A 27,675-nucleotide genomic window follows, 5' to 3' on the forward strand; every position below is an offset into this window, starting at 1 on the left:
AATTTGTTTGGAATTTTTGTTATTTACAGACTACAGATATCGCCACTACGGGTGAAACGCGTGGTGCCTTTATTGAACGCGGGTAAATCACGTATTAATTGTAGCTTTCTCGGCTTTCCATACTTTGTGGGCGTTTGCAGTAACGTAATGACGTCAGTATTCTGTTGACGTGGCGTGAGAGGTAGCATTAGCAAACCAGCAGCAGCTAGCACATCTACCCAAGCAGAAGCTGGTGAGCTCGAACATAATCCTGTGGAAGTATGGATATTATTCAGGTCAACTGATTGAACGGTGTTCCCCTTTCAGGCAACGGTATGTTGACAATGTCCTCCAAATATATCATTTAAATGAATGTTTACGTTTCAAACGACACTAGCCTGATCACCTAGGTGGACTACAGTTAGCAATAGCCTGATTATCACTTTGCTAACATTAGACTTCTCTCTGTACCAAACCAACCTGGCATTTTATTTAAGCCATTTAAAAGACATGTTTCTGTCGGCAAGTTCAATCGACTTGACTTTTGTAGGACCAGAGAGACTTATATGTAGCGTAATCTATGTCTATTTATAGCTAATTCTGCACTTATACAGAATATAACCTGGTTACTTAAGCAACACATACTCAGTAAATATCAGATAATTCAGAAATGTCGTATTTGTTTTTTAGTTGGAAGTCTGCTATGCTCAAGTACATAGTTATAACTGTAACAGTGGAATTAATAGGAAGTTATCACAGTCGGTGTAATAATGGGTAATGTAATCTGTTACATAAACAAGAGGACCTTGACTTCTTGCCCCTTCAGGATTACCATATCTAATCTATTGTATCTGTCACTGACAACAGACATGAACTTTAGTTAGAGTTGTAGTTTGGAGCACATATTTAGAATTGTATAATAAGTGAACGTCAATGCTGCCTAAACCTGTTAAGTCCAGGGTTAAGATAGAAAAATGAGATCTCATGATTTCTATGGTGTCATAAAGTTTAGATAAGCCAGCCTGCCTTTTGTATTTGTATAGTCGCATTGTTCTGTTGTAGTCTGAAACACTAATATCTGCAATGGTACATGGAAATACTTCTTTATATAGACACCCTTTGTAATCTTTCCTCCTGGCTGTTCATACTCATGAAAACATTGACATCATAATTACCTGCATATCTGAATGCCCCGCCTGTCTACAAAAAAAAAGTGTCAGCATCTAAATTTAGATAGAATCCATTTAGCTGTTAAAACATGTTTTCAAGACTGCTTTTTTTTTTTCTTCTTTTCAACAGAGGGAAGGAAAAAAAAATGTCCAGTAGAAGCCAGCACTATGGCTTTCAGTCAGCCACCATGGTGCAGCCTGCCAATGGCGGTCATGCCTATCTGTTTGGAAACAATGGCTCAGAGAATGACCTGTCAGAGGAGGATGGGGAGAGCTATGAGCTGCGGCCACGTGGCAGAGAGAGGCTGCGGAGGAGCACCTCCAGAGAGAGGATGGAGGATATTATCTACCTGACCAGAGACATACAGGAGGGGGACACTCTGAACAGCATCGCCCTGCAGTACCATTGCTCAGTGAGTCTGTGTTCAGACTTGTGTGTGTGTTTGTCATTATTGTTCTCCTTGGGGTGTACCCACTCAACTCTTTTTCATTTCAATGTTAACGTAGACTTGCCTTTTTTTCTTTGCCTACATTAAGCTTCTACACCACCATTGTCGAATCAGTTCCCCTTCTGAATAGTTACAACTCTTAAAGATAAGATGAACTAATGAAAGTTAGACTATACAATTATAGAAATACCTTCTGAAGCAGTGGTTACCTGAGTCCAAATTGTGTTCTCAGATTTGAAAAGAACAACATCATAACTATCATTATGACTATAGATAAATATATAGATTCACACTCATCGGCCGCTTTATTAGGTACACATTGCTATACCGGGTTGGACCCCCTTTTGCCTTCAGAACTTCCTTAATTATTTGTGGCATAGATTCAGGGTCCTGGAAACTTTTCTTTAGAGCTTTTGGTCAATATTGACATGATAGCATCACACAGTTGCTGCAGATTTGTCGGCTGCACATCAATACGACGAATCTCTGATCTGGTGACTGTTGAGGCCATTTGAGTACAGTGAACTCATCGTCATGTTCATGTCCTCTGACATCAGCAAGGAATTTTCACACAGAGAACTGCCGCTCACTGGATATTTACTCTTTTTCGGGCCATTCTCTGTAAACCCTTGAGATGGTTGTGCATTAAAATCCTAGTAGATTAGCAGTTGCTGAAATACTCAGACCAGCCAGGGCACGTTCAAAGTCACTTAAATCAACTTTTTTCAGGGGCTCAGTTTGAACTTCAGAAGATCGTTTTGACTTTGTCTACATGCCTAAATGCATTGAGTTGCTTCCATGTGATTGGCCGTCTAGATATTTGCAATAACAAGCAGTTGAACAGCTGTACCTAATAAAGTGGCCGGTGAGTGTATATATAAAATAAATATTTAGAACTATTAATATTCATGCTAATTTTCAGTTGTAGGCACCATCTCAAATACAGCAGGACTTTGAATGTCCTCTAGTAACATTGAAGAAGAAAGTTGCATTTTAATTCAGCTCAACAGTAAGTTATAATCTTATGACAAAGTATCTATTTAAGTATTTAGGGGTGTTTGTAGGATCAACACCTACTGAAATATCAAATGAATCTGCATCATATGAGGTTCCAGGTCATATCTTTGGCCGACCAGCTCGCAACTTTATGGCTTTGGTTTCCTCTGAGAAAACTGTTTAAAAGGTGTTTATTTAGGCAGCCTAAGTTGATTTATTTTTTTACAATTTTTGTAATTTCTTGCAGTAAATATATACATATTTCTTTTCCAGTTTTCTTTATGGAAGGTTCACTGCAGTTCTTTTTGGTATAATACGCTCTTCTTAGCAACTAGCTCACAGGCTGACGTTCTAGTTAGGAGGTTTACTGAAAAGTCCAGAGAGAGAGAGAGAGAGAGAGAGAGAGAGAGAGAGAGAGAGAGAGAGAGAGAGAGAGAGAGAGAGAGAGAGAGAGAGAGAGAGAGAGAGAGAGAGAGAGAGAGAGAGAGAGAGAGAGAGAGAGAGATCTCTCTATAAATAAATAAAAACACACACATTTGTGTTTGAGCAGCATATTTAATGTTTGTTGTTTGTCTTATTACAGGTGGCCGATATAAAGCGTGCCAACAACCTCTTGACAGAGCAGGACTTCTTTGCCCTGCGGTCAGTCAAGATTCCTGTGAGACGCTTTAGTGTCCTCACTGAAACGCACAGCACTGGACCTCTGAATTCTGCCTCCCCCTCGGGGGCCAGGCGCTTTCCCCAGAACTCTGTGGTTACCTCCCTCCCCACTGAGTCATCCACAGACTCTTCTTCTTCCACCGACAGCGTGGAAGGTTTCCTCCTTGAGAAAGACAAGGACATCGAGCGACTTGTAAAATCCAGCAGCCTGAACGAAGTTGTGTCCTCTTTAACACTGCAGCAACAGCAGCCACTGCTGGGAGAGGTTGGGTACAAACCAGTACAGAGAAAGGACCCTTATTATGGGGCGGACTGGGGCATGAGATGGTGGACGGCTGTGGCCATCATGCTGGTAGTTGGCATTGTCACACCTGTGTTTTATCTCTTGTATTACGAGGTTCTCATGAAAACTGACGTCAGCCATCACGGCAGTCCCACACAAGCTGCTGGCAACATTCCTCCTGATGGAATAATGGGCCCTCATGCTGGAGAAGAGAACCATGCAAGGGCTGGACTCGGGCAGCCTCCTGAAAACCTGGTTAATGGCGATTTACAGGGAGGGAGTGTGGACAAAGCAGGGGACGTTGCACATGGGGAACATGGGACAGCATAATGGATCAGAGACCTAATGTAATTCTTTTTTTAAATAATCTTTATAGACTCTATACAACAATGCAATCGGCCGGGCTGGGTCAGTCACTTTATTGTGATAAAGATAATTTTTATAGGGTTAATATAATATCAATACAAATGTGGCGACAGTCATCCTTGTGTCTGTCCATTCACTGAGATATGTTTTACTACAAGGAGTTTAAATGAAATGAAAATATCAAATGTGATGGTTGGCTGAACTGTCTCTGAATGATGGATTTAATTCTTCATAGTTTTTATCATCTTTGCTGCTGCGTTCGCCGTAAGCTACTCTCAGTGTTCAAAAACAAGCCAGGACAGACGACAACTAACTCATATCTGTTTCTTCTGTGATGAATCAGTGGTCCCTTTGTAAACTCATCTGCAGTTCAAATGTAAATGTGGATTTGGTTGCAAAGCTGATTTCAAGCACAAACTATTCTTTTGCCATATTAGAAATTGTGATTTTTCCAACTCTATTGGTTGAAAAGGTATGATTTCTGCCAGTGTGTTTAATATAGAAGTACTTTATATCAAGACGTTTGAGCATTAGCCTTTACTTACACTATCAGTATTGCGAGTTCCCAATTTTTTAACTTCCATGACAATTGCTTGATTTCTTTTTTAGCTTGCCTGGAGAGAACTGCATTTGTAATTGTGATGACAAAATGTCATAGAGCACGATGAGGAAAAGAGGGTATGCACAGTATTCCCAAAATGACTCACACTTGTAATTAAGTGAAGCTTTAGACTTTGTTATAGCCCTTTTATTTGACCACTTTGTCCACTTGATACATCATGGAAAAGAATAACGTTTTGTTGACAATATGTGCCTTTCAACCTTTCACAACACAGCTAAAGGGTTGGAAAATAAATACATCTATTTTGAATAAATTATTGCCAGTATGCACAAAGTTTGGCTTGTATTATTTACATAACTCTTCAAGACACACTCGCCTCTCAAAATCAAACAAAGCAAAAAAAAACACAAAGTATTCCCAGCTTATCAACAGTATTTCTCCATTAGAAGTCACAGCTCTTGTTGACCGACTCTCAGTACGTCGCTTCACCGTCCATATTGTCATCACTGCCTGCAGCAAAATCGTCACCATTGTCAAAATAGCTGTCAATGTAGTCATTCTCCTACAGAATGAAACGAGCACACATGGAGAGAGAGAGCAAAATATTAACTCCATAAACCAATACTAAGTTTGCATGTGAAACATATAGTTAGTAATTGGTCAGGTGATTAATCGTAAACTAACCTCTTCAATATCCTCTTCTTCATATTCTTCTTCTTCTAACTCTTCCTCCTCGTTGCCTTTTTTCTTTTCAGTCTCATCATCCGATTTTTCAGGGTTCCCGTCATCTTTCTTTGCTAGTTCCTGAAATAATATGAAACGACCCGTGTCAAACACATCTCAGGAGAACATGCTGTACACTGTTAATGGTAGCTACAAATATAATTTACACTGCACCAACTGGAAATCTTTATCAATAAGCACTTTATGGATCACATTAAGAAAAAAAGTGTGAATGTGAGACACAAAAAACAATTTAAAAAAAGCTTACGTCTAATTTACTCAACATCTCCTCGCTTTCTTTGCGTGATATCTTCACAGTTTTCTTCTTCGTGGCTGTTTGATTAAAACATAATGTGTTGGTTTTTATAAGGAAATTAAGATCCTAACATACAGTATATAATGAATCAAACTCACCTGGTTTAGCACAAAGTTTTTTCTTTTGGGGCATCAGTTCTTTTGGAAAGAGGTTCCAGTCTTAAAAAAAACCAAAAAAAAAAACATACTTATTATTAGCTGTGTTCATCTCTCCACTGGTGCTGATCACATCACAGTATGTCATGCAGGTACCTGGAGTCCACTCGTCATCAATAATCTGCTTCTGTTTCAGGTATATCTCTGTGTACTTCTCAACATCTGTTTCATGCAAACAAGAGAAAGGTCTGCTTCAGTACATTCTTTAACAAGTAACTCTTCACCTTACAATTCACTTATGATCGCATATGTTCACATGCAATTTGTATTGCTAAATCATATTGGGTTACTCTAACAGAGCTATCACATGTGATCAAAGTGAACATGTATTATGCAACACGCCTACATTTTTCATCTGATACTATTTATAAATAAATATGTATGTAGAAATATGCAGCTCGTCTGTAAATCAGAGAAATGTTAACGTCTGTATCTGGCCATCTTTGAAATCATATTCACCCGACAGATGAGGTATGTGCTCTAATGTAATAGTCTGCCATGCATCTACCTTCCTCTCCTTTTCCCAGATATGACCATTATCAAATGTTTGAGATCCTAAGTGCTGCATTACCCTCCCTCACAGCAGACAAATGTCTTACGCTAGCAATTCTATTAGACGTCAGGTTTCTAATGCAGTCTTCTCCTCACCTGCTTTGTTGGACAGAGGCTTAATGTTGTGTGGTAGCCGCTGCATCGTTCCCCTCATCTCTTGTTTTAAGGCCAGCATGTAGTCCTCATCCTCTCCAGCCTTCAGTGGCACTGGCTTATAGTCAGTGTTCTTAAGAAAGACAGTGAGAGGAAGGGGCGATTATTCAATAAAAGTTAAACAGTATTTATTTTTTCTAGAAATTGTTTATCTTTGGAGAGCAATAAAGAGCAGATGTGGCAGAACAACAGTTCAGTTTGAAGTGAAATTTGCGTTTATAGTACAATAAAATGGATACCAAAACACCTTAAACTTTACAAGATTAAAAATGTAGTCGATGCTGGACCCAACCTAGTTATGTTACACAGAACGTTTTGGTAGAAAAAATGCTTTTCAAAATATTTGCTGATTAATAAATCAAGGAGTTAATAAAATGTGCTGTCAGGGGAACTATTGTCATAATGAACAATTTAGAAGTTTTAACTTGGTAAATAAGCAAATTGACTTGTGAGATATAATACAATATGCATCGCAACCAGATTTCAAATTGGATTGAAATGGTAACATAACATCCTGAATTCTCTCCTTCAGTCTCAGCCAGTGGTCATAGGTTTCCACTTGCAGACCCCCCCAGGGGCCTCAAGAGCCCCCGAGTGTGTCAACTGTTTTTTTGGTTTGCAATTAAAAACCATCAAAACACAATGTCATGATTTCTTGCTGGGCCTATGTTCAGATTTTATGAAGATGCCATGTGTTGTTGCTGCTGTGTGAGTACTTAACAGGTAACATGTGCACAGAAAGCCTGATGCAGAGGACTCCACTGAGGGCCCAGAGTCCTTATTGCCTTTTGGCCCCTGGTCATTGCATCATGCAGAAAAGAACAAGACCAATAAGGAGCTAGTTTTCCCCCCCCGCCTTTCTTTAATCTGTTACATCTCCAGGACTATTCAGTGGTACACAGTACTTGAAGAAACAATGGCCACTGAACTATTTAAAAAAAAAAAAAAAAAGCTTTATTTTTATGTCTACTCTTCACATACAACTCGATATTTTTTTGTGTAACATAAAACAGGTCTACTTTAGAGTTGCTCGTGTTAACAGAAGTGAAAGGGTTGTTCACTGTATTCAGTGCAACACTGACATGGTGTTTGTGTGTGTGTGACTGTGAGTACATGCTCGGTACTTACTGGAAACAGCGGACTGGGCCCCACCCTGGCTTCTGGCATGCTGCCCCTGCCGATGCCCAGAGCATCGATGTTGAACGTGAAGGCAGCTACTCCTCGACCCTTGCCCGCCATGGCTGCAACACTCCTCCGTATCTGCAACGAGAGTTTCAACATGTGACCCCCCCCGGTAAACTTCTCTGTCAAACACGTGGAGCCTCTACAACTTCATGTTTAGACAGCTTGCATCGCCTTGTGCCAGCGTGTGAAGCCTTCGCCGACATTGACACTGCTATACACTGTTATAAACAACAACAAAAAAACATGTAATACTCACTATGGGACTGATAAATGGTAAACTGCTCCAAATGTGGAGACTACAAATCCCAAAGTCTGTGTGACTCAGGTCTATTCTGCGGCATTTAAGCCTTTGCTAAGTCTTCATGTTTCCCTTTACAGTTTACGTGTCAGCTCATCTATCCAGATTCATCTATTACTCGGCACGTTGATGAGCTAATTCTACCATTTAAATGAAAATCACATGAAGAAGAGTTGTGAGGCTTTGCTAACACAGATAGAGAAGTGTAAGCTCAAACTACACTCAGCAGTTTAAAAAAAAATGTGGCTTTAAATTCGCCCCGCCCATGTGTGACGTTTACAAAGGCGTGGTTTATTCACAGCCAATAGTGTCGCGCCTTCAGGCTTCCGTCACTCAGGCAGTCCGTCCAATGTGCCGTGTAGTGCTGCTGGAAGGGTGTGTCGGCGGCCACCATCACATTTACCCCCAATGAAAACACATCACTTCGAGCTAGAAGGCTAGTTACACCTCTCCGTCCGAAAAAAAAAGAAAGAAAATAAAATCAGCTGACAGCGCAACACCCCACAGCAGGTTATTTCGACCTGTGCGCGAACTGGGATGTCGGCAGCCGACTGGTACGCTCACAAGTCGCTCGGAGACGGACTCTTCTGGATCCAGGAGCGGTTCTACCAGTCAGATAACAGGGCCAACATCTGGCTCCTCCGCGGCTCACACCAAGACGTAGTCATAGACACCGGGCTGGGCTTGAGGAGCTTACCTGACTACATCGACGCCAAGGGGCTGCTTGGCAAAGACCCGCAGAGGAAGAACCCGCTGCTGGCCATCGCCACCCACGCCCACTTCGACCACTCGGGCGGTCTGCATCAGTTCCAACAGGTGGGCGTCCACAGCGCCGAGGTCGATGCCTTGGCGAACGGGGACAACTTCGAGACGGTTACCTGGCTCAGCGACAGGGAGATAATCGAGGCTCCCAGTCCAGGATGGAGGGCAAGGCAATACAAAGTGAAAGCGGTGCAGCCGACACACATCCTGCAGGAGGGTAGGTAGGAGGTGCAGCAGCAGCATGTGCAGCATTGTGATTTGTTATGATGGGATAGATCCACGATCAAGGGCAGGTCGTAAGGTCTTAATGCAGTAGCTGTCATGGTCGTTGCGCATACTCAGTAGCTTGCACATGCTCTATACTGTCTACTGTATCACCGCAGGAAGGTGTCATCGCCCAATGCATTTCGCAGGTGATTTATACTTGACCTACTCATTAAGAGCAGACACACTCAGTGGCACACATCGATGCACATAACACGTGTGGTATAACATGGGTTGGTTGAGCTGTAGTGCTCATAACGTTGTAATGTCTTCTTGCATAACACGTGATAGACCGTGCAAAGAGTGCAGAGACAGGCCATTAGGAAAAGTCCCACCCGAAGTTCAATTGCATTTCTGAAACTGTGGATGACAAAGGAATCTGTGTCTGGTTGGCTTCTCTCTTTTTGTACAGCAGCTCTATTTTAAGCCCACAGCTCTTCTTCGACATCCAAGAAAAAGGATGAGGAGAAAGCAGCACCAGACCATCCTAAAGGAAACACCCCATAGAGTACTGATCACCTCATAGCATGGATTTGGACACCAGGGATAATTAATCCCTGATGAATTAAATATTAACTCTAAAAGTCTTGATTATTTCAAGCTGATTTTAGAGTTGTTGTTGTTGTTGTTGCATAACATTATGCCACTTAAGGTGACATGAAGGTTTTCTTGTTGTGTAATTCTGCAGTGTTGGTCAATGCACAGAGTTGCTTTGCTGTGTCAGAGACACTGCTGCAGTGCAGATGGAATATCTTATTGCTCAGTGTGTCTGTTTTTATCCTCCTGGCTTATACACTGAAAGTTCTAGACTCTGGTCATCATGGTAATATGAGGTGACATTTCAGAAAGTCAATTATCCATGCTAGATCAAGTTGGCCAACTTGTGTGAAACAAGAGTTTGGATGTGAGTCAGACAGTGGTAGCCATAAGGACTTGGTTGGTTAGACTCAATCAGTTTGTGTGTGTGTGTGTGTGTGTGTGTGTGTGTGTGTGTGTGTGTGAATGACTTTGAAAAGATACCAGCAAATTATAAAACCCTTTCCCTGTAGGAGATGTCATCAACCTGGGCGACAAACAGCTGACGGTGCTCCACATGCCAGGCCACTCTCGGGGCAGCATATGCCTCCATGACCGCGACAACAAGCTCCTCTTCAGTGGGGATGTAGTGTATGATGGTGCCATGATTGATTGGCTGCCCTACAGCCGGGTCAGTGACTACATCAGCAGCTGTGAGCGGCTGGTGGGGCTGGTGGACAGTGAACAGGTAACACCAAGACACAAAAAGGAGTGGCTTCATCATTTCAACTTGTGGTTTGGCTTCATTGTGCTTTGATGTACAACATATTCAATCCCATCGTCCAAAAAATAGGAGATTTATGGTAAAATGATCATATTCCTGTGATGATGCTTTTGACAGAAGTGTACATTATTTGTACATTTTACTGTTGGTGCTATAGTGACCACATGATTTAATCGTTTAGCGACAGCAGTGTTTGTCTGAAACATGTTTTTGAAGGTGAAAATGTTATTTTATTAGGTCATTTCCATGTCATCAAAACATATCTCAGAATGAGTGATTACCATGCATGTAACAACGGTCCTTACATTAGAGCTATGTTGTACCATGTACTGCTGGATACAGATTGGTCTCCAGAAAAATGATGATTAAGTCTACCACAACTGAGAATTCATTTATTAATTCATGTGGCATGTACCAAGAATAATTTGTGTTTTTCTTCTTCCTGTGTACACATCAATTTCCCAGGTTGACCAAGTTCTTCCAGGACATTACAACACCTTTGGTGCAAAGAGGCTCAACCGAATCGCGTCCACGTATATCAGCAGGGCTGGAACTTGCCCTGCAAAGGTCTCCACGTTTGCCTGGAGTACTCTGGCCGGGGTGGCTCTGCGGGCGTGTAACCCCAGGAGTGCCTGCTAATGCGAGGGGATCGTGGCGTTTGAGGAAGCACAAGTGCACAAAGTTAATGTTTAAAATATGGGGGACATGAAAGAGGGCGAGGAAGGGAGACATGTATCCGTAACTCGATGTAACATTCTTCATTCACTTATGTAATCCAACAGAAATGATGTAATTGCCAAACTGTCTAAAATGCCACTACTGGGTTACACAAGTCAATATCAGCATTATATGAAGCTTATTATATAAACTATTTATTAGTGTGTTTCTGTTCTATAATTCTGAATATGTGATGAGTTAAATATGATTATATGTATGTTTTTATATATGTAATGAATTTATAATAGCACAACAGATATTCTGCACTGCAAACAGAAAGCAGGGAAGTAAAGGTTCTCCTCTGAGGCATTTCAAACACAGTCCAGATGGCCATAGTATCTCTCTCTATGCATTTTACAATGATCAGTGAAGACTCAGTGTTGACTACCTCCTGTGTTTGTAACAGTGCTTTGGACTATTGACAAATTGAAGGCTCTGCCATGGAAATGTTGACAATAAAGCCTCTGTTTTACCTGCCTTTCTGTACGCTTCACTGCAGCTTCTGTGTGAAGCTAACGTGTCTCTTCAGTTGTTCATGAGGTAGGATCTTGTGTGGGATTTATTGCTGCAGGGTAAGAGTGAATAGAATTGGATAGAATATGATCCATCGTATATGCTCAAAGTGCAGGATACTTTACTGATCTTAAACACAGTTCTCCCACTGCAGGAGAATACGCTATTGATGGAAAAGTATGAGCCAATGAGCTATTGTAGCAAACAGAGTCTAAATATAGTGCAGGGTTTGACCTTCCAATATGATATGCTCAAATGTTTTTATAAGTAAGGAATTTCTGAATTTATCACTAAATATGTCAAATGTACTATCAGAATGAATGGTTTCAAGTCCAACAGTTTGTTTTTCATAAAGAGGAAATCATGTAATCATGTGAAGAATAAAAAGAGTCATCTTTTCAATGATAAAACATTTATTAGAATTTATGTTATATTATTTGTACACAAGATTTTTTTTCATTTGTGTTCCTTTTCTGGGACGGTGCACATGCAGAACACACAAAGTCTGCTTTAGCATCGGGCACTCTTCCAAGGTTATAACATGACATGTTTTCTATTGGTAACAGTTAAAGATGTACACATCATCTGTTAACAATCTGGTATCAATATAGCTGCATATACAACAAAATCAAGAATGTAACAAAAGACATGGAGAAGAGGTGTTTTTGTTAACTTATAAAAATTAATTTTACAGTAAAAATGCTGTTTTTCAAACATTTGACAGTTTTTAATTCCTAGTAAAAAAGAGATCTGAGAGCTTCAAAAGGGAAACTTTCCAAATTAAATCCACAGTAAACAAAAAAACACAGAAGAAGAACTTTTTACTAGGGCCCGACCGATAAGATTTATTTGGGACAATATCGATATTGGGGAGAAAAAACATCAGATACCGATATATCCGGCGATATAGTTCTTTGATCTATGTTTGATCTGTAGAGATAGATATAGATACATTTTTATTATGTTGATCCCTCAAATGCAGTTATCAAACACTTGTGGAAAATATTTATAATGAAGACAAGATAATCACTCAATTGGAAAGTAACTGCGCATGTACGTTCATCACGGCTTTACACTCTGGAGGATGATAATGCATGTTGTAATCCATATAGCGCCCTCTGCTGGTGACAGAGAACTGCTACTGAAATACAATGATACTCAAATGAAATGTTATTGGACTGGTGAATAAATCTAGTAATAACGGCACATAACTGTGATAAAATTAGTCTATGCCGATAGTCACTGGATATGCTAATATCGGCCGATATTATCGGCTGGCTGATTAATCGGTCGGGCTCTAGTTTTTACTGCTCTGACAGGGATACCAACTCTCCTACAATATTTGATTTTACGCAACAACAATTTTTATAGTTGATCTTTATATTATTACTTATCGTTGACTATGGTTGAAAGTTAATCTTATAGAAAGATGACCAGAAATCAGCCACCACAGAGTCATTTTAAGACGCTTCTGTGCTCCATATTTACTGTTTCAAATGACTTGTGCTTGATTTTCAACATCGTTGCAGAGAGGCAATGTGACAGAATTAGAAGTGTAACTTTTTTAAATTAGCAATCACGACTTTGTTAATTCCAACTTATTCTGCACTTTGTTCTATATCTTTTTTAACCAGGTGGACAGAGGCCTGTTCAAACCCTGCAGATAAATGTGTAAAGATTAAGACCAAAACACAGATTTTTTTTTTTACCCTGAAGAGATCACAGTAATAACCATTACAGTATGTATGAGCACTTGCATAAAGTGAAGCTTTCACCAGATTCATTGCTGAAATGATCTCAAGCAGTTCAACATTTTAACTGTAAGTCAAATCATGCAAAGAAAAACAAAACAAAAGTGTGTGCATAGTAATTTCAGTTAAACCACAAACATAATCTGCTTTAAAATAATTAGAAACGTACACTGAAGTAGATCACAGTACAGGCAACAGACGACAACGCTTCCCATTTTTCTTGACTTATTATACCGTTTGTTCCATCTTGCCACATGCTCACTGGCTTTCATAGCACAGCACAGTAAACCTTTAGTTATAAAACACCAACCAGTCGAAACATTACTAGTGCATTAATAGAGATGACCTTAAAATATTGTCTCAGTGGCTAGGATGGCTGATGCAGAGGAAAAAATAAACGTTTTATAGTCTGGGAATCAGAGTCCAAGGACGGACAGTAGGCCTAAAGTTATGTTATGGGATTATCCTTAGTTCGTAGCATCGCTTTCTCCAAAGCAGCATAACCATAATTATTCAAAGCGTGCAGCGTACCTCCCATTTAGTTTTGGACCATCTTTTAAAAAGTGTCTCCTGCAGTGATTGTCACCTGTCTTTTCTGTCAGAAGACATTCCAGTTAGCCCCAGGAAGGTCTTCAATGATCCAACCTCCAGCAGGAGGCAGGTTAGAGGCAGCTTATCCTCCTCAGGGCTGTGCTTGATAGCCTGAGGTTGGTTCACATGTGTTAAGCCAGTTAAACCATGCTTTAATGAGCAGTGTTACCCTAAGGCTGGAGTTAAATGTCTGGTCAGGCAGGACAAGTTCACACTTGACTTTGGAGCCAGTTGCGAGGATCAAGTCGGGCCCTGAGCGACCGGAGGCTGCGCCGAGCCGGAGATGGCCTTGAGAACGGTGCTCCCTCTGAGGACTCAGGGCTGTGGCTGCCCTCGCTGTTACTTGAGCTGTTGCTGGAGGTGGAGCTGGAGCAGGAGAGCGTGGTCTGCGTGATGCGTTGTGACCGAGGAGAACGTGAGGAGATGGGGAGCGGGTTCAGCAGCGAAGAAGGAGGAGGCTGGCAGGGGCACTGAAAGGTCCCACCTCCTCCGTAACCCCTCCCTCGCAAGGTGCTGAGCTTAGCATCCAGGGACAGAGTGCGAGGCCTCAGACGGGAGGGGGACGATGATAGGAGGGAGAAGTTTGAGGTTTGCTGGGGCCAGCCGCGGTGCTGGGAGCAGGGACTTGTGCTGCAGAGGCTCTCGCTGTCGGTTAGGCTTGCATCCGAGGACAGCAGAGACAGCTGTGGGCAGCGATGGGGGGAGCAGGGGCTGCGGGGCAGGCGATGAGGGGAGCAGGGGCTGTAGCCAGAGAGGTGTGAGGTACAGGGACGGGGTGGGCCAGCGCTCTTAGTGTTGCTCTCCTCAAACACAGACATCCAGGTTGGGGAGGTGCCCAGCTGGCTGCGCAATTCCAGCTCCTGCATCCTCCGAGCCAGGATGTCTGAGACAGTGCTGCTGAGGTCATCAGATGACTCAATAACTGCAGGAGAGATGCAAAAATCATCACAAACTGCTGTGTGATACTGGCTCTCATACTGTCTTCTCTGTTAGGATTTGAATTTGATACATTTAAACACTGCCTAGATCTGAGATCTGGGTTTCTTTTTGAATTAAGTCCTTAAAATCTGAAAACGATTTAATTATTTAGTCATAACCTGAAATTGATTCAAGTGTTGTTTCTTGCCAATTCTTAATGTCATGGGCAGATGTGTTTCCAGAGAAAAAATGGAGGTATACTTTGATCTCAGTGAGAGCTTACAATGAGGTTGGATGGAGACACGTTTGAAATTCATTGGAAATGTATCTTTTCATTCATATGGAAGTATGCAGACAAATAAGAAGCGTTAAGACATTTTGATTGTGCTTACCTATGTATTATTCTAAAACTTAAAATAAAAAATGATTAAAAGTGTTCCATGCAGATTTTGTTTTCAACAATGTTACCTGATGAAGGCCAAAAATATTCCATTTTATACTGCATTACCAATAAATATCAGCCAGATTAGGCTGATCCTGGATATGCAGTATATTCTGGACTGCAATATTTACTCTGATGGTTTATACGAAACCCTAGTCCTGTTACTTCACCTGTCGTTGTAATAGGACGAGAGCAGTGCACGAATCTCAGCAGACACAGCGTTTTCCTGCAGCAGAAGACCCTCACAGGAGGGAGTGGCAAGAGGGGCTGCCAGTGCGGGTTAGGAAAAACCAAGAGGAAAGGAGCGAGAGAGACAGAATGGAGAGGATAGCAGGTTTGCAACAGGTTAAGTTTAGTTTTGTGTGTGTTGATGTTTATGAAAGAAAATCCATTTGTGTTTATTGAAGAAATGTATGTTAGGAAGTGATGAGAGAACAAATGTTCAAGGATAAACAAAATTAAACCAGTAAAAGATTACATTTAAGAGTTAATGAAAAGGGTGTCATTAATAATGAATAACAACAAACGAGGAGAAAAAGAAATAATGAAGAAAGATAGTTAGAAGAGTCATCCAAGGAGTGATGGATTCAGGACCCATGAGGAAAATTGGAAGGGACAGAGAGGGACAGAGAAACAAGAACAGAGAGCAAGTCAGCGTGTCATTCTACCTACAGAACCCAGACGTAAAGCAGAGCGTGAGTTTGAGATATCAGAGAGGAAAATTTTATTTTGAAAGCATCATGCACATGGACCGAAGAAAAAAAGCTACACACAGTCACATGCAGTGCAAGCACAGTGGCTTCTTTCACTGACCCTGACCCCCACCCATTTTTTATGTATTTATTCTGTTTTATTTATTTATTTTTTAGTATTTTTTTAATTAACATTACTGTAGACACAGCAATATGTATGCAGCTATCAAATCAAAGTGATAATAACAGGATATGGTCCGTATCGTATCATATCATACGTATTATTGTAATTATTGCATCAAATTGTATCCTATAATTTTTTTGCTTTTTCAATTTTTATAATAAGATAGAGTTCTTACCCATTTCATGATAGAGTGAGCCTTGTTTCGGTGTGAGAGGAGCCGGTTTCCTCGGGGATGGCAGTTCAATTTTCATTAAGTCATCACAGCACTGCTTCCATTGGCCTGTATTATCAAGACAAACTGTTACTATACAAAGCATTTAAAAAAAAAAGCTCCAGATGATGAATATACCACAGTATATGTACCTGAAATTGTTTCATTGGGTATATAAGACACCTTTATTGTATTACAGCATAACAAGTACTTACTCATGTCATAGAAATGTTGCCAAAAGGCCTCCATCCACCGGTGTGTGTCCTCACGGCTGTCTGTGGTGAGAGTGTGTGTGACCTCCTCACCCCCGTAATGGTTACTGATACAGATATTCTGAACTTTACTGTGAGGGTCCTTCTCTGATGCACGTATTCTGGTCTCCTGAAAAGAGAGAGTGTGACAGAGAATACAGTCATTTACCACAAAATTACTACAATTAGGAATGAATGCCAGTGCTTCTGAATGAACAAAATGATGTGCTGCAACAAGTAATCATTACAGAAATTGTAATTGTGAGTCCCCAGTGAAAGTAAGCCCTGACTAATAAAGCTGCTAATTATTCCTCTTCCAAACCATTTCCCTTCAGCAATTATCCAACAAAAGGTGCAGACTCCCAATTCCCACCTCTACTCCACGTGTCTGATCTGTTTGTGAGCACTAGGTGGCAGTGTCGTTCCATCTCTCCCTCCTTTGGTCCTCTGAAGGAAAAGTTACATCCTTAAAAAGACCTGATCTGATCTGACTGACTTGGCTTCAGGTCAGCTGTGAGCTCAGGAGCTCAGGCTACAAAGAGCTGAATGAATCACAACGAAAGGACTGAGAAGCCTACACAGGCATTTGACTTTCAGAGACACAGTCAGCCTGTCAGAACCTGACAGGCTGACTGGCTCTTTTTTACTTAAGTGCCTGAAAAAACGAGGGGATGACAGATATATGATTCCTGATTGGATGAGGCTGAATGCAATGTAGTATAGAAGATACTGAACAGATTCAATATTGAAATCTTTTGAGACGTTTCCTCTCAAGACATGCACGTTCTTTTCTACTCTCTCTGAACAATTACACAGTTAAACCTAGGCTGAGCAACAAAAACACACTTTTCTGCTCTTCTGGGGCAAATGAGTGCTACATACACAGTGCAAGGGTACCTTGAAAACAAGAAAATAACTCATTCTTCTTATTTTTTTTTTGCCTTTTTGGCTCACGATTCAAACTGGCAGCCTTCCAAACTCACTATTCCTTAGCATCTATGACACCTACACCCGGGGCATTACCAAAATCAACACAGCAGTATGGGGTGAATCACCCTCTGGAGATCAGGCCCAGTTTTTATGTGATTCCTTTTGCTGACCTTGTTTATGGCAATGGTGCAAGCCGGCTCTACATTTGCCTCCACATCTTCTTGCTGGTGGTAGCAGAAAAGGCTTGTTCCTTTTAGGACGGCGTACACTTTTGTCCAACTCTGAGGGTCGCCTCCCAACTGCTGCAAGGTGAAGAAAATTTTCAAATATGAGTCAAACACAGGAAAGAAACACAGAAAGAGATGGCAGCATGAGAAAAGGAGGAGGGACGTGGAGGAGGAGAAGAGGACTGAAATAAACCAGGAAAACAGCCAAAAACTACAGAAACCTTGAGAGGAATAGTCTTCCTGTTAAAGGCCTAAATACAAGTGCCAACTTACCTTCACTTTCAAACATCCACTCATCATCTGTTGGGTCATACAGTGTGGCTGAGCTGCCAGGCGGCAACACATACTGCCATAGAGAGGCAGCCAATAGGAACACTCCTCTGCAGGAAGAGGGAGACGGATGGGCAAAAATAAACAGCATGAATAATTCAAACTATCCCACGTGAAAACTCAAACACAAACATGTATGGCCATATGCATCCAAACACATCCACATGCATATTTACACACTCTCTGTGTCAAACTGACCCCCTTTATCACACAAAACAAGGCACAGGGGTGTAAAAGACTGGCAGCTGCAGAGAGTGTCATGAAGTGCAGCAATGAAAGTTTACAGCAGGCTGAAGGGCCAATGAATAAAACACTAGGGGCCTGTCTGTCTGAGGTCTGGGCCCCTTGTTAGCTCGAATCATTACGGCTTTACACAGCAGCCACCTCACAGTCATAGCCGTTATGGCTGTGACCTTGACAATGGCTGCCTGTCAGAGAACATGGGGAGGAAGGAAAGAAGGGGAAGACGCACAGACGGTACGGCTTAGTTTAGGGGAAATTATTGGAATGCAGGGAGGAGAAGAGAGACAGTGACGAGTGAGAGAGGCGCAAATAAAAGACAGATGGCGGATTTGGCAGAGAAGAGGCGAAGATGATGAGGAGACAGATTGATCAAGAATGCCACTCACCATTGCCTGAGATGGTGAGGTCGTGAGTGCGAAAGCTGTCCTGGGCATGTGACAGTGACAGTGTGGTATGAGCTAAGAGGTGGTACTTGGGGCCGCTGGCAAAACACAAGAGAGAGGAAAGAAATTTAGGCTTCAAAAATAGATCAATATTTTTATACAGTGTTCATTTTACAAGGAATAGTCCTGTCGTGATAAAAAAAAAAAGTTTAACATAAACAAATGTCACCAAACTAAAAAAATCATAATATCCATTTGATGCATAAGCAGCAAATATCCCTCTATTCAATGTTTATCTGTTATAGAATTTTAACAACTGATATTTTAAACTTACGGTACAGAGGGAACAGGCAGCAGGAGAGGAGTTGCCCCTCCATTACTAACAGGACTACAAGGTCCTGGCTCCATGGCCGCCCTTAACTTCTTTCCGGCAGATCGCCCCAGTGAGGAGCTCAGTTTACTGGCTAGTTTCCTCGGCGTGCTCCCTGCTGAGTAGTCGTCCTCCGAGCAGCAGCTGTACAGCTCAACACGCAGGTCAAAACCTGGACTGGCTTCATTACTGCCAAAGGGAGACACACAACGGTTTATAAACAACTATTATCACTGGCTGTATTGGAGTTTTGGTATGTGTTTTCAGTCATTGGGCAGACAAAGAACTTACAATACTATGGTGTTGTCAAAACAAATATCTGTGAGCGTCCGGTCCACGATCACCATTTCTGTGTCAAAGATCTCTCCCCCAAGCTGCAGCAGGCAGAACACCGCACATCTATGAAGCTCTACACCGAACGCATTTTGGAAAGACAGAACAAAAAGAGGAAAAAATAGTCAAACACCACATTTATGAGACATGACAACAACCTTTCAATCTTATTTTGGGTAAATTATATGATCATATGCAACCTTTAAGGTAACTGTTTTTACCAATCTGGGTAACAAATAATATTTCTTTCTTTATCAGCTGTAAAGAAACTATCAGATAGAAATACAAAAGTGTTTTACTTTTTGGGTATGCTTCACTGTGACCAAGGGCTGCTGTGCAAACTATTGCTTTGATTGTTGTCATATAAACAGTGAAGACTTTCCTTTGTTATTGTGCATTTGTCTTCTACATAGTAGTGCTCATGTTGCAAACTCTCATCAAATTCAAGGTTACAGCTAAAAAGGCTGAGGGAGGTGTTCTTGCTCCTACTCATGTGCTTCCTCGTGTATAGTTTAGTATTCAGACATATTATTCCAAGTATGAGCTCAACGCTGTAAACATGATTGGACGCGTGAGACGGGAACATGCGTCGCTCCTCTTTGCCTCCAGGGCTCGGTTTATGTGCTCGGTGTGCTTAATGACCTTGACTAACAGCCTCATTAAGCTTTGTTAGGAGTCTCCTACCTGTCTCCTGGGTTCATTTATATGCACGGGTCATGCAGATTAATTCCAATCAAGTTGCCAAGGGAGGGAATGAGCACTGGGACCGGTAAATGAAGGGCCGAGTGTTAACCCACATTGACTCTACCGAGATGAGGTGGGATGGCAAATAGTCAATGTAAAGATTTCCTTTGATATAGTCAGTGCAGCATTGAAATGCCATTATAGTGTTTGAATAAGCTCTAGCTGAATACTTGGGGGTGGGGTGGGTGGGGAGGGGGGGTGTACTACTAGTAATGACCCAGTTCAGCACCTGTGTGCTGCTTAGAGCCAGAAGGCAAAGCCAGCAGGACTGAACAGTGGGTCTGGTTGTGCTGCCAGGAGTTTCACATGTCTGAAGAAATTCATCCCTGTAAATTGTGGAGAATTCTGGCAAAGCTGCAACAGATTGAAGTAATCAGTTCCAGGGACTAAGCTATGGACATAGCAAGGAATAGATTAATTTTCTTAAATGAACAGCATGTCTGCTCAGTTTCATGGGTAAGGATATTTCTAAAATACGAAACAAAAAGTCTAAACCAGGGTATTATTCTCTCGCTAATGAAAAAAGATTATTCTTGTTCTTCATTCATGGAGCATCTCACACTAAACCCTGTGATTATGCAAAGCTTTAAACACTCCATGGTGTGAATTATCTATTTGATAACTGTGTGAAGCCACTTCCCACCTTCAGTAGGAGCAAATCATTAACAAATCCTAAAGGCATTAATCTTTAATAACCCATGAATGAATTTCTTCACACACCTACAGCCTCGGATACTCACCGCCTTTGTTCTTGAAGTACTCCGTGTCTTTCCACATGAGAGGGATCCGAAGATCTGTAATGACAACAGGCAGGGGATTAAACCACAAAAATGTTAATCACACTAACTATCTGACTGATATGTGTGTGTATCTATGTGTGTGTGTGTGTTCATGTTGGTTTCAGACTCTGACTGTCCAAAGCTAATTACTGACTGTTAGTGTGTGTGAGTTGCTCTCCAGCTGCTCGCAGTCTTACATCCCATTATTTTTTACCTTCTCATCGTGTGCCAAAAAAAAAGCTTGGAATAAAAAAACCCTTCATCCTGTTGTTTTGCACCCTGGTGTAAATGATCTCCATGCAAAGCAAGCATGTGTGATACAAGCAGATTACTATTATCATTCATCTTCACTGCCCTCTCTCATATAGCAACTGGCATCGCATTCACCAGTCAATAAAGAGAAAGTGAAACATCCTCTAATAGAGAAAGGAAACTGGAGCAAGAGGGACTAATGGGACCACAAAGATTCCACATCTCGACCAATATATGACAAATTATTTGCAATTTCCTACAAAAAAAATGTTCCCTATAATGTATTCCACACACACATAAACCCCTCTTCCACACTTCCAAACATTTATTTGAACTTACCTGATATGGCCACTTTTCCTTTGCACGGGAGTCTGTCATCCATCGGCCCTGCATCCGATGACCTCCGGGGGACTTTCTGCATGACCTGCGCCTCCTTCATCCTCTGCAGTTCTGACATGTAGGCCATGATTCGAGTGCTGCAGGTCTGAAGGCTCTTCGCCGCCTCCAATGTCTGATCTTTCTGGGAGCAGGCCGCCAGCAGCTTGCAGGCCCCGTCGCGCATCCGGATCTCATGGTCGATCTTCTTCTGGATGTCGCTGTCCTGTGAGAAGAGGGGGGGGGGGGGAAAGAAAGTGTGTAAGGGACATGAATAAAAGATAAGAAAACAAATGAAAGAACATTGTCTTCGACACATAGAAAAATACATTATTAGAGAATGGATAAGGGGGAATTCAGAAATCTAAATTTGAAACATTACTTCTTTTACAGATAGCAATGCAAAGGAGGACTGACTGGAATTAAAGTAAAAGACAAGACAATGCTTAGGGAGGCTGAAATTCTTCAGTATATTACATGTGTCTTATGGTGTGAATTGAGGTGTGTCTAAATGCGCTAAGGAGTCTGGGTTCAGTGTAGTGTGTGTGTGTGTGTGTGTGTGTGTGTGTGTGTGTGTGTGTGTGTGTGTGTGTGTGTGTGTGTGTGTGTGTGTGTGTGTGTGTGTGTGTGTGTGTGTGTGTGTTAGTGTAAGAGGCAGCATAGACAATATTCAAACACTCAACCTTTTGCCCTCTTGCAGCCAAGCCCACCCCCTGCTGAGCAGACATGCAGATACTGAATGATTTAGTGCAAACTTATTCCCTTCACAGACACAGAGTGAGAAGCAATTGTCAAGAGTATAAGGCTATCAAACAGTTGACCTCTGCATGTGTGACCTCAGGCACACACATGCAGACAAACACACTTAGCGACTTCTTGCCACTTTCTTTGAGCCGTTCTCTCGAAGGAAAAATGAAATATCATGAAGCGTAATGTGACCTGGCTGATCTGGGGAAAGAAAAAAACATCCTGCTAGTGATTAAAAAAATAATCTTTACACTACTGCAGGGGAACACACACACACACACACACACACACACAGATAAACTCACAGTCAGTAAAGGTTTCTCAATCCTAGCACTGTCTCTGCTGATGCTGTCCACATTTTAAACAAACTTCTAAGCCCCTCTTCACTGTGTAAGCAGAATGAAAACACTGTATGCATGAACTTCAAACATTAGATAGGGAGAGAGAGAAAGAGGTGAGAGGGTTGAGAGAGCACAAATGGATGAAAGAATCAAACAAAGAGCAGCACAAGCAAAGCCGGCTTGACCTTGACTGTCGGTGCCGGGGCTTCGTTTTTTGAGCTAAAAACACCTTTGAATCATGCATTTGCACATAAATTACGTCAAACCACAGAATCTCGATGAGTGAGGTAGTCTTTAAAGAAATGGTGAAACTAATTCTTGGTGTTCAGAATGAATAAATGAACAAACAGGGACTGCAGGAGTATGTGTGAAATGTGAATGTGTGCTAAATACATTAACAAGCTCCCTCTCTCCTCACAAATAATCTCTAATGCCCCCTTTGCCCTTCTCCCCTGCCTGATGAATGCACCTTACCCTCCTCTACATTTGTATTTCTCATTTATCTCCTCCCCCCCTCTGTCTGATTCTTATGAATTTTTTATTCTTGTGATTTAAGCTTTTATACTTTGCCTGCTCATTTTCTTCCGCCGTCTCTCACACACCATCCGTTCCACTTCACTGTCCTCAATCGGCTTCTCTTCTTTCTCCTCCACACCCTCTTTTTCTTCTTTCTACCTGTCTCTGTGTTAGCATGAATCCTAGTCCCACTGATTCTCCATTGGACATACACTTCAAAATGAAGTTTCTGATTAACCCATGCATGGAAAAAACAATTTGCCTCGAGAGGAACAATTCCAATTTGCTCTGCATGGTGGTGAAAGCTACACGCAAAGCTGAGAATAACATGTTGAAAATCAAAGGCTTGGTTTCCCACTCCAACCAATAAAACGTGAAATACTGTCAGTAATAGTCTGACATGGATTACAGTCTGACTTTCTACAATAACATGTTACATTTAATGGGATAAAGGTCTGAGGATGTCTCCCCAGAAAAACTGCAGAAGGGAAGAATCGTCGAGACAAAATAACAGCATGACTGAGTGTATTTATACTGATGGAGATAATGATCAGCCTGGAGTCATTTTAAAGCAACACTGTGGAGGATTTTTGCTTCACAAATAAGCCTGTTATTAAATAAGCACTGACTGAGTGAAAAGGGAGAGAAAGGAGAAATAATGACAGCAACAGACTACTGGACGTCTGCCAGGAGCAGGTTGGGGACTTTAAAGGTCATTACTGAGTGTCTGAGTATTTACGTAGTGTTAACTAACCATGGAAGAAAAAGAAGATCATATATAGTCTGCATGCTTCCTAATCACAGATTTGACAATAATTAGCCCGTGGTTAGAAACTCCTGCGCTTAGACATTTAACAATGAAAATATAAAGTCCCCTGCTTTGAGTGCAACATCTTTTATACTACACAAGTCCTACCTCCAGGGTGGGTAGACAAGATACAGTAAATAAACAATTACTTTTTATGTTTTTTATGCCTTTATTTTAGAGACAGGACAGTGGATAGAGTGAGAGAGAGAGTGGGGAAAGACATGCCACAAAGGAGCAAGAGGTTGGATTTGAAACCTGGCCACCAGCTTGGAGGACGATAGCCTCCGTACATGGGACGTGTGCACTAACAAATAGGCTACATGCATCCCTAAGAGGTGTTTTCTAAAAATCATCCTGCTGTTTTTAACTGCCAATTGATCACTTATTGAGAATTTAAGTTGTAATAAATGTTGACAAAAATTCTGTTTCTGGAGTGTGCTGTACATCACCTTGCCTTGAGTTTACAATCATGATACATTACAATAGATATTTAGTCATTCTGGTCGTGATGGGCTCTTTTGCTTTTGAAGGTCATAAAGAGGCATCAGTATATGTATTAACTTTATTTGTTTCATAAAAGAATGTCATTACAGTAATGTAAAAACAACACTTTGACTGGTTAAACGAGTTCAGTTTGTCTTTGTTTTCGGAGCCATTTATTGTCTTGTTGTTAGAGATTTGTCGATCAGAACAAGTCTCATCGTTTTAAGTGATAAACTTGAACAAAGAAAGGGAAATAAGAATCATGACGTGATGAGAAAGAGAGAAACAGGAGTCGGCCTAGGCTGTGTCAAAAGCGGCTCCACAAACCACACTTCATGCACCACTGAGCCGGAGGCAGGCCAGCCAACTTTGAAGAAATGCACATACACACATATATACAGTACACACATACAGCACACACACATACACAGAGTGAAGGAGCTGTCACCACAGTCCAGTTCTGTGCAGTGGGTCTTAGATTGACCTGCCAGGAGGAGGGCCTGTATTTTTAGCAGCTAAATTAACAGGCTTCTCCTTTTGGGGATCTCAGAATAGAAGCCGAGCGGCCGCGATCCAAATCTAATCCACAAGTCTGTGTGGATGTCACGGCTAACAACAGCAAAACAAGCTGACACAAACACTCACAGTCAGGGAAAGTCAGAGATAAAACAACGCAGGCTTACGCACATGCAACAACATCTGTCATTACAGCGTAACAAACACACAAACACACACACACACACACAAAAACACACGCACACACACACACACACACACACACTGTCACAGTGAGTCCCTTCTCAGTGTGTGTTCAGAGTGGCAGGTGTTAGACCAGTGGGCATTGCCAGAGAGGCCGCCTCCCTGAGCTAGTGGCAGTGCAGACAGCAGCCAGACAGAGGGTGAAGGAAGGGTGGATTGAAGACAGGGTGCAGTGCATGTTGAGTATCAAGCAGAGACAGAGAAGGGAGGTGGTGCTTACAGAGACAACAGGGAACAAGAGGAGAGGGGTACCAAGAGAAGAGAGGAGGAGATTCGCTTTGACAGGGCGAAAGGTCTCAATAGAGTGCAAGAGGCAGCTGAGAGGACCAGAAAGAGAAAAATAATCGAGCAGTGAGTGGGAGAAGAGAAAGAGAAAGCACTGGATGTCAAGAGAGGAGCATGTTATATGAAGGGAAAAGGAGGGGGGAGGACAAGGCAGAGGGAGGTAGATGAAGGAGCTGGACTTGCGAGAGAAGGTAAGGATGATAGGAAAGACACAGAAATAAGTGGCAGAGGAGCCAGAGATTTGGCAAGAGCATGAGAGGCGGTAGGTTGTGAACAAATTGGCTGTCAAGGTAATAAAGCATAGGGCTGTGTAAGTGAGCAGGTGTGGAAATAATTGCTAGAAATGGTGAGTCCGAGAAAGAAAGAAGAGAGGACATATTAAATTGTATCTGAAATTTGACAACCGCACTAATGGCTAAAGACAAAAAATGTCATATTAACTTAATAAGCCTTGAAAAAGACTTTTGAGTTAAGATCAACTGTCTTGCTTAAACATGACAGTTACCACACACCCACACTTAAGATAGTTTGAGAAAGTGTCACTGAGCAAGAAAAAAATGGGTGTGCATTTAAAGTGGCCTGCCTTTGCATAAACACAACTTTTAAATCAATGTTAAGACTAAAAACTAAGATCCCTGCAATAAATCTACATCTACTATTTTCTATTAAAAAATAAAAATGGACAATTTTTTTCCTCAAACATAAAGCAACATTTCGAAAGCCTCACAAACGTGACCTTTCAGCAGGTCATTTGATGCCACATTAGATCCCAGATGGTCAGTTCCTCTGTCACCTCTCTGTCCCCGTCTGGCTGTGTGTGTGTGTGTGTGTGTGTGTGTGTGTGTGTGTGTGTGTCTGGTGTGTGTGTGTGTGTGTGTTGATCCTCACTTTTGTGTCTGAGGGTGTGATCTCAGAGACACTAACACACACAGCTACACAAACATACACATGCCGGTCGGGGATTTGACGCCGCCGCAGATGGTGTGTAATTGTTTGTTTACGATGTGTTGTTCTGCACGAGTGGGCTTTCCTGTTCAGATCGCTGACCCCTTGACCTGTGACCATCATCCCTGAGCAGACCAGACGGCTGCAGTTACAGCACGGAGTAAGTCCATGGAGTGAGGTTTAACACACAGACAGGTTTAAACACACTGAGTGAGAACATTTTTGTATACACATTACAAGAGACTATTACTGACTTCTTCTTTACACCAACCTCTTCTTTATTTAAAACTATTATCTCAATAACTTTTAACATGAGATTTAGTTCAGATATTCATGTTCCCCTCAGGATTATTGGTCTTGTTTTCATGCCCACTGACTTTTTTACCAATTATTACCAATGAACTTTCTTTCAGCCTCAGCTGTACTTTCTGCTAAGTGCTAATTACTGTAACAGCATGCTATCTTGCTAAACTCAGAGAAAAATAAACCACTTAAACATTAGTGTATCATTGTGAGGATCTTAGCATGCTAACGTTAGCATTTACAAGAACCACAGCCATGTTAAAGCACAGCCTTACACACTAAAGAGCTGCAAGCACGGCTGTACCTATTTGTTATCCTAGCTCAAAAAACGTGCATATACACAGTAGTAGTTTTGCATCAATATTATTACCAGTGGAGAAGTTGACTTCAGCTCATTTTCCCTCTATAATGAGATCAGAAGTCATGGAGAGGATTGCTTGAGAATTGCTCTAGTTAAGGGCTGGTTTCTCTAACCACTATACAACTGTTACACCTTTTCCTTTCATCTGTCTCTTGATTTTTATTTTTTTTTTGTGATCAGATAAGAAGACCCAGCTGACTGACCCGATACAAAAGCTTGTTGGACAGATAAGGTATGAAAAAAAGAGAAAGAAGCGAGAGGACAACTGTGGAAAAAAACAGCAGCAGGGATAAAACACGTTCAGACAAAAGAGACAAAAGTCTTTTCCACTAATTCACTCAGAAAAATAGCAGACAAATAAACAATCTCACACTGTCCCAATAACTTGTACAATCTGTCAATCTTCACAGCCACAGATAGGATCATTAACACACCATCAATCTCTATTTCTCACACAAGCAAACATATCCAACAATTGCAAATTCCTGACCACTCCCATACGTTGGGACTTTACTGACCAAACTTCTGGCTTTCAATTAGATAGCCACAACTATGTGCCGCGCCTTCCTCTCCACCCTCTTCCGCTACTTTCTCTCATACTCTCCCTCTCTCTCTCTCTCCCCCCTTCCTCCCCCTACACAAAGAGCCCGGCTGCAGTGAAGGGTGGACAGAGCAGCTGAGAGTGCAAGAAAGAGTAAAAGATAAATGAAGAGAAGAAG

The 27,675-nt window shown here is 41.6% G+C and overlaps 4 protein-coding genes across 8 annotated transcripts in view; 2 read left to right on the top strand and 2 right to left on the bottom strand.

Annotated features, from left to right (window-relative positions):
* The first annotated feature begins 156 nt into the window (after window positions 1–156).
* Window positions 157–4,789, top strand: lysmd3 (LysM, putative peptidoglycan-binding, domain containing 3). Its single transcript, XM_020650937.3, has 3 exons — window positions 157–312; window positions 1,279–1,561; window positions 3,177–4,789. Exons 2-3 carry the CDS (start codon window positions 1,295–1,297, stop codon window positions 3,864–3,866), a joined length of 957 nt encoding a protein of 318 aa, XP_020506593.1. The 5' UTR covers window positions 157–312; window positions 1,279–1,294; the 3' UTR covers window positions 3,867–4,789.
* Window positions 4,623–8,679, bottom strand: polr3g (polymerase (RNA) III (DNA directed) polypeptide G). Of its 2 annotated transcripts, none has more exons than XM_065965498.1 (8): window positions 8,544–8,679; window positions 7,492–7,623; window positions 6,307–6,436; window positions 5,755–5,820; window positions 5,602–5,661; window positions 5,456–5,520; window positions 5,149–5,268; window positions 4,623–5,026 (listed from the first exon to the last, which is right to left on the bottom strand). In XM_065965498.1, exons 2-8 carry the CDS (start codon window positions 7,600–7,602, stop codon window positions 4,937–4,939), a joined length of 642 nt encoding a protein of 213 aa, XP_065821570.1. In that variant the 5' UTR covers window positions 7,603–7,623; window positions 8,544–8,679; the 3' UTR covers window positions 4,623–4,936. The 2 variants fall into 2 exon arrangements, with proteins under 2 accessions (XP_065821570.1, XP_020506598.1); XM_020650942.3 differs by lacking the exon at window positions 8,544–8,679 and adding an exon at window positions 7,805–8,047.
* mblac2 (metallo-beta-lactamase domain containing 2) lies at window positions 8,228–11,366 on the top strand. Its single transcript, XM_020650938.3, has 3 exons — window positions 8,228–8,825; window positions 9,922–10,136; window positions 10,638–11,366. Exons 1-3 carry the CDS (start codon window positions 8,384–8,386, stop codon window positions 10,809–10,811), a joined length of 831 nt encoding a protein of 276 aa, XP_020506594.1. The 5' UTR covers window positions 8,228–8,383; the 3' UTR covers window positions 10,812–11,366.
* A 431-nt stretch (window positions 11,367–11,797) lies between these two features.
* Window positions 11,798–27,675, bottom strand: part of rtkna (rhotekin a) — a 56,782-nt gene continuing 40,904 nt past the window's right edge. For 3 of the 4 annotated variants that reach the window (XM_020650933.3, XM_020650934.3, XM_020650935.3), the window contains exons 2-11: window positions 21,373–21,634; window positions 20,743–20,796; window positions 19,217–19,334; window positions 18,890–19,114; window positions 18,559–18,653; window positions 17,873–17,979; window positions 17,543–17,674; window positions 16,407–16,572; window positions 16,156–16,260; window positions 11,798–14,666 (exon numbers count right to left, since the gene is read on the bottom strand). In XM_020650933.3, coding sequence (XP_020506589.1) covers window positions 13,954–14,666; window positions 16,156–16,260; window positions 16,407–16,572; window positions 17,543–17,674; window positions 17,873–17,979; window positions 18,559–18,653; window positions 18,890–19,114; window positions 19,217–19,334; window positions 20,743–20,796; window positions 21,373–21,634 — 1,977 coding nt within the window. In that variant the 3' untranslated portion in view covers window positions 11,798–13,953. Of the gene's footprint in view, window positions 14,667–15,274; window positions 15,372–16,155; window positions 16,261–16,406; window positions 16,573–17,542; window positions 17,675–17,872; window positions 17,980–18,558; window positions 18,654–18,889; window positions 19,115–19,216; window positions 19,335–20,742; window positions 20,797–21,372; window positions 21,635–27,675 lie in introns of all 4 variants that reach the window. The other variant, XM_020650936.3, reaches the window with a different exon arrangement.

Source organism: Labrus bergylta, chromosome 2 (genome assembly GCF_963930695.1).
Source record: "Labrus bergylta chromosome 2, fLabBer1.1, whole genome shotgun sequence".
Taxonomy (NCBI): Eukaryota; Metazoa; Chordata; class Actinopteri; order Labriformes; family Labridae; genus Labrus; species Labrus bergylta.